The 6,799-nt window shown below is 52.8% G+C and overlaps 1 protein-coding gene across 8 annotated transcripts in view; it reads left to right on the top strand.

Annotated features, from left to right (window-relative positions):
• Window positions 1-4,537: 4,537 nt before the first annotated feature.
• MAPK8IP3 (mitogen-activated protein kinase 8 interacting protein 3) overlaps window positions 4,538-6,799 on the top strand; it is a 62,175-nt gene continuing 59,913 nt past the window's right edge. For all 8 annotated transcript variants that reach the window (XM_058434220.1, XM_032145114.2, XM_032145113.2 and 5 more), the window contains exon 1: window positions 4,538-5,012. In XM_058434220.1, the coding sequence (XP_058290203.1) occupies window positions 4,695-5,012 (318 nt within the window). In that variant the 5' untranslated portion in view covers window positions 4,538-4,694. The remainder of the gene's footprint in view (window positions 5,013-6,799) is intronic.

The raw sequence follows: 6,799 nt of genomic DNA, 5'->3' as shown, positions 1-6,799 counted from the left end.
AAATGAATGGGTTTTTTTCCCTTGTATACCGCTTGTCCTAACATGTCCTTAAGGTGTTTAACCTGCCTCTGACCTGGCTTGCAATGCATAGGTGAGGAGAAGCAGAGAGCTTGTTATATGCAAGTCCTGTCAAGAAAACAGGCGGGCATGGTGGTTCAGGCCTGTAGTCTTTGGGTCTTTGGGAGGCCAGGGTGGGAGGATCACTTGAGCTCAGGAGTTTGAGACCAGCCTAGACAACATACTGGGACCCTGTCTATACAAAAAAAACTTTTCTAAATTAGCCAGGTGTGGTGGTGCATGCCTGTAGTCCCAGCTACTCGGGAGGCTGACTGAGGCAGGAGGATCACTTGAGACCAGGAGGTTGTGGCTGTATTGAGTGATGATCATGCCGCCTCGACCACAGAGCAAGACCCTGTGTTAAAAAAAAAAAAAAAAAACCAGATTGGATGTCTTTCTTCCGATGTATTAGCTATTTTCATATGTCCTCAAACATACTTAATATCCTTACAGGCATTATGTGGAGTCAGGGTAAACTTCTCAGACTATGAGCCTGAGAGTCCCCCTCTAGGAGGCTCCACACCTGCCAGATGAGATTAAAGGCAACGCTTGAGAAAGAAAACCAACATGCATTAACCGAAACACCGTCTTCACTTGTTCATCCACAGGGTATAGAGCGAGTTCTAAGAATTGGGCTAGGCAGTGACACGGCAAGTTTCCTATTTCTAGTGGCTGCCGAAGACATCGGCAAGCATGGAAACCTCTGAGAGTCACAACTCCTCTGTCTCCAGAGGCCTGGCAGTGGCCAAGTCTAGAAGGACGCAGGTGGCGCCACCTGGTACAGGGTGACGGTGTGAATAACAGACCCCGAAGGGTTGCCACCTCAAGCCCCGTGCCTTGTCCAGGAATACACAGGCTCTTTTGATGTCAGGTAACTTTGCTGTATGATCTTTGTGGTGTACCTGGTAGGTCACACCCTGTGAGCGTGTAGATGCCTCCTCCCGTGCTGGCTGCTTAATTTCTTCTGTACTCATAATTCTGACCATCTTGAAGATCATCATTGAAATACTCCTGTTTAATGTGTGGCTACAAAGTGCTATCTAAAGATGCTCTCTAAAACTCAGCTCATGAAGATGAGAGGAACATCACAGGGAACTGTGTGACTTCTTAGCAGGCATCAGGGCAGATACTTAGAAATTAAAGTTGAATTTTAGAAACTTACATCTTACACTTTACATGCCCATCTTACATTTTAAGATATTTTAATGAGAAAAACTTGCATCCCAAATAATATTTCTGAATCTGAAAGGAAGTCAACTCTATTACTAGAAGTTCTTTCTTCTTTTTTTTTAGACAGAGCCATTCTGTTGCCCAGGCTGGAGTGCCACCATTCTGTCACTCAGGCTGGAGTGCAGTGGCACAATCTCTGCTCACTGCAGCCTCGACCTCCCAGGCTAAAGTGATCCTCCCACCTCAGCCTCCCAAGTAGCTGGGACTGCAGGCATGCACCACCATGCCTGGCTGATTTTTTTTTTTTTTTTTTTGGTAGAGTCTGGGTTTCACCATGTTGCCCAGGCTGGTCTCAAGCTCCTGGATTCAAGCGATCCTCCCTCCTCGGCCTCCCAAAGTGCTGAGATTACAGGTGTAAGCCACTATGCCCAGCTGTAAGAAGTTCTAATTCAGCACCAACTTTCAGGAGAAGACCAGTTGTATGATTCCATAAGTGTCAAGAATTATCCAGCATCTTCTTAAAATTTCATTTTAACCAACTTCAAGCAACAAATCTGCGCAATCATGGTAGTGATAATCAATTGAGTTGATGGCCAAGTCTGTTGGCCTCTCCCTGTGGTAGCATTGCTCCTACTGTAGTCTGCTACCTCAGGAATTCAGAGGGCTCAAATTTCTCAAAGGTATAAAGCAGAAGCTTTAAACATCCCCCAAAATGCAAGCTTGCTCTAACTTGTTCACCAGGAAGAATTATAGATTACATCTGTTCGCCCAGCCTCGTCATTTTCACTTTATAGAACCTCACAATTCTCCATAAACTTTATCGCACGTTATTTGCTGGAGATGGTGCCATGCTCCTTTCGTGGATTAGCTGACATTCCTAGTAGGCTGGATATTTTAGGCTCAGTTTTGCAGGCTTAGAAATGGAGATTTGGGGCCAGGCACGGTGGCTCATGCCTGTAATCCCAACACTGGGAGGCCGAGGTGGGTGAATCACCTGAGGTCAAGAGTTCGAGACCGGCCTGACCAGTATGGTAAAACCCCCCATCTCTAATAATTACAAAAATTAGCTGGGCATGGTGGCACACGCTTGTAGTCCCAGCTACTCAGGAGGCTGAGGCAGGAGAATGGCTTGAACACGGGGGGTGGAAGTAACAGTGAGCTGAGATGGCGCCACTGCACTCCAGCCTGGGCGACAGACTGAGACTCCATCTCAGAAAAGAAAAAAAAAAGAAATGGAGATTTGGCAAAATTAAGTCACTTGGGGTCCCAGGAAATTGGAATCTGAGACTGAAACACTCTTAGTGGGATCTGTACGGCAAATTATGTTGCAAGGAGAAAATGTGAGGAACACAATAGAGCCTGGCATGGTGGTTCACACCTGTCATCTCAGCACTTTGGGAGGCCAAGGGGGAGGATCGCTTGAGGCCAGGAATTCAAGACCAGCCAGAGTAACAGTGAGACCTCTGTCTCTACAGAAATGTTTCTAAAATTGGCCCAGCAGTGGTGGCGCACACCTGTAGACCCAACTTCTTAGGAGGCTGAGGTGGGAGCACTTGAACCTAAGAGTTCAAGTGAGCCCTGACGATGCCAGTGCCTCCAGCCTGAGCAACAGAGCAAGATCCTGCCTCTAAAAACAAACAAACAATCAGTAGGGCGTCAGCTACGGGAGTGACTGTTTACGTGCAATCAGATTAGGATGAGAGGATCCGAACTGATGAGCATTTCAGCAGGTGAAAGACGGTAAGTGGCCATTTCTATTAGCATTAAGTAGTCACTGATGTGGTTTCATCAGAACTCACAATACATGTGTGGCTCCCAAATTGAGTTTCAAAGTCTTGGGTTCATGGTGTCCCCCTGCCCAGCAAAATAAAGTGCAAATCTTACGGAGCAACACATTTTAAGTTCAGGCCTCAAGTACTTCCAGAGACAAAAATCCTGGGGACACTAGCTCAGAATGGGGGAAAGGGGACCCTGAGCCAAGAGTCAACCAGGATGACATGCAGAATCAGATCTGCAAAGGCTGCAGATACTGTAGTTATGAGACACACACAAAGCTTAAATATGTGGTTGGAAGTGTAAGAGCCTATCAAAACTGCTAGAATATAAGAAATCAAATAGGACAAAAATAGAATCATTGGCAGGGTGCAGTGACTCACGCCTGTAATCCCAGCACTTTGGGAGGCCGAGGGAGGCGGGTGGATTACTTGAAGTCAGCAGTTCAAGACCAGCCTGGCCAACATGGTGAAACCCCATCTCTATTAAAAATACAAAAAAATGAGCCAGGCGTTAATGGCGCTTGTCTGTAGTCCCAGCTACTCAGGAGGCCGAGGCAGGAGAATCGCTTGGACCCAGGAGGTGAAGGTTGCAGTGAGCCGAGATCGCGCCATTGCACTTCCAGCCTGGGCGTCAAGAGCGAAACACCGTCTCAAAAAAAAAAAAAAATCGCTGAAATTAATAACCCAGTGGATGGGTTAAACAGATTGCACATAGCTGAAAAGAAACAAAATCTGGACGGGCGCGGTGGCTCACGCCTGTCATCCGAACACTGGGAGGTCGAGGCGGGCGGATCACTTGAGATAAGGAGTTTGAGATCAGCCTGGCCGACATGGCGAAACCCCATCTCTACTAAAAATACAAAATTAGCTGGTCTGTAATCCAGCTACTCCGGAGGCTGAGGCAGAAGAATCACTTGAACCCGGAAGGCGGAGCTTGCAGTGAGCCAGGATCGCGCCACTGCACTCCAGCCTGGGCGTCAGAGCAAGACTCCATCTCAAAAAAAAAAAAAAATCTGAAGCAGTCAATGCAGTAGGGAGAAGTGGGCGAAAGGAAGGAGGCCACGCTGCTGGGTTTGAGGATGAGATGGACGTTGAGGGTGCATTCACAGAATCCCGGGAGGAGCCAGCTGAGTGGGGAAGGCACTAGGAGAGGGGAGGCGCTGGGCGCGGACTAAGCGGGGCGCGGTGCTGTAGGGAACGTGGGCTCATCAGGGCGGCCGGGGTTGAGGCGCAGGCGCTGAGCCTTCACCTCAGTCCGCCGAAGTGTGCAGAGCCTGGAGACGCGACCGAGGTCACCGGAAGCCCAGGGTGGCGGGGACATACTCAAGCTACCGCGCGCTAGTGGAAGCGACCACTGCCACCCCGCGGATCCCATCAGCCTGGCCGGGAGCTCCCTCTGCCCCGCTCAGCCGCGCTTCCGGCCCGAAGCCCGGCTTCCTCTGACGTCACGGCCCCTGCGCCCCCTGGCGGCGCGGCTGCGGCGAGACGCGCGGGCACCGCCCCCTCCGGCTGGAGGGCGGGACTTCCGGCGAGTGAATGACGGGCGCAGCCTCGGCAGCGGCGGCGGCGGAGCCCTGAGGCGACAGCAGCTGCGGGAAGCGACGGGCCGCGGCCTGCAGGACCTGAGGCAGCCGGGGAGGGCCGGGCGCGCCGGCCGGATAGCGAGCCGCGCTGGCGGCGGCGGTGGCCGCGATGATGGAGATCCAGATGGACGAGGGCGGCGGCGTGGTGGTGTACCAGGACGACTACTGCTCCGGCTCGGTGATGTCGGAGCGGGTGTCGGGCCTGGCGGGCTCCATCTACCGCGAGTTCGAGCGCCTCATCCACTGCTACGACGAGGAGGTGGTCAAGGAGCTCATGCCGCTGGTGGTGAACGTGCTGGAGAACCTCGACTCGGTGCTCAGCGAGAACCAGGAGCACGAGGTGGAGCTGGAGCTGCTGCGCGAGGACAACGAGCAGCTGCTCACCCAGTACGAGCGCGAGAAGGCGCTGCGCAGGCAGGCGGAGGAGGTGCGTGGGCCGCAGGACCCGCCCGCGTCCCCGTCCCGGACCCCCAGCCAGCCCCTGGCCCCGGACCCAACACACCCGTCCCGACCCCAGACCCCGCTCCGGCACCCCGGACCTCGGGACCCCCAGGCCCCGCCCCGAGACCCGCCTGGACCCCCTGTCCCCCGCCTCGGGACTTCCCCACCCCCTCTGCCCGCCGTGAGACACCTCCCTAGAGCACTCCCCCGCCTGCCCCGGGACCCCACCCCGACTCCCGGGGACCCCCTTTTCCGCCCAGGCCTGGGCCCTGGCCCCCTCCTCCGGGCCCCCAGCCTTGAACCTTCAGCCCCAAATCCGATGTGCCTGGCGTCATCCCGGGGGAGCTCAGCTTCAAAGCCAGGCCTCACTCTCCCCTCCCCACCCACCTCTGCATGCCAATTCCCTTTGCTTTCGTGCGTGTGTTCAGTGAAAACCGTTTCCCGGCCCCAAGTGCTACCTCTGTTGGCTGCCATTCTAAACCCATCTAGAAAAGGAATCTTTTGGTGTTCTTAGGGGGCTGCAGCCGTCTGTGGATGATGTTGGAGACCTTTCCCTTGTCCCTAATCCCGTATTTTGAAGGTCTGTGACATGGGTGAATTGGGTGGTTGATGTAAACACAGAACAAGGCCGCAGGCGGGCTGCTCCTCTGTCAGCAGAAGGAACACTCAAGTTTCTGGAGGTGATCTCTTTGCCCCTTGGTTCCTTGCTTGGCGAGATTGTTAGCTGATGTAACCAGGGCTGAGGAACTCCACTCTGGCTTCTGAGGAGTTAAAAGTCTGAGTTTGAAGCGTTTGATTCTGTGCTAGGATGTCTCCATAACCTGGAAATCGCTTATTTGTGAAGCAGTTACAGGAGCCGTGCCCTGTGGGGAGCACCACTTCGCTTCATTCATTCACCATCAGATACTGAGCTCGGCCTGCCTGCGTGTGGGCCCAGAGCCTCGCCCTTTGTCAGAAACAGGTTCAGGGAGGCTGGTTCCCATCCCTGCTTTGCCTCTGTGACCTTGGCCTGTCGCCTGCCTGGGGTTTGATTTTCCATCAAAGGAGTGAATTGCACTAGGCAATCTCTAAGCCCAGAAATTCTCTCATTCTAGGAGTTAGATAATGCTGTTTGACTTATGAATAGAAGTGTCTTAGGAAATGAGCTTCAATTCCTTTTCAATTAATTCGGCTTAACACATTCTTGACTTTAATAGGAAAATAAAAGATTGTGTCAGTATTTTGGCTTTTTCTGAAACCAAGGTGATTTATGGCCTAGTTTGGTTTAAAGCGTGTTTATAAAAATCATAACAGTATGTTGTATCATTCCTCCTTTCCTGTGGTTTCTATTGCGTTTGGGCGTCGGGTCTGTCGGGAGGCGGTTATGCATTGATTGGAATGCCCCGGTTCCAGCAAAGCTCAGTTAAAGCTCTCAACCTAAGGGAACGCAGGGATTCGTGGATTTTGGACCTCAGGGTGACTGTAGGCATTTTACTGGGAAGGAAACTTGTCCCGAGAAGTGGAGGGGCTGAACCAAGGTCACCTACCCCAGAAGTGCCCAGCCAGGATGCAGAGTGAACCCGACGCCGGCCTGAGCGCTTGCTTCCACGTCAGGCAGCTGCAGGCACCGGAGGGGTGCTCCCCAGAAGCCTGGAGTGCCAGGGCTGCCCTTGCTCAGCTGTGGAGCTGTGGCTGCCCCCCTGTGCTGGGCACCGCCCTCCACTTCTCTCCCACACTCAGTGGCCTGACCTAGATTTCGGGTGGGTTTCTTTTTTCCACCTTGTACCTATGTGG

Source organism: Hylobates moloch, unplaced genomic scaffold (genome assembly GCF_009828535.3).
Source record: "Hylobates moloch isolate HMO894 unplaced genomic scaffold, HMol_V3 SCAFFOLD_23, whole genome shotgun sequence".
Taxonomy (NCBI): Eukaryota; Metazoa; Chordata; class Mammalia; order Primates; family Hylobatidae; genus Hylobates; species Hylobates moloch.
This window is presented reverse-complemented; position numbering and strand designations above follow the sequence as displayed.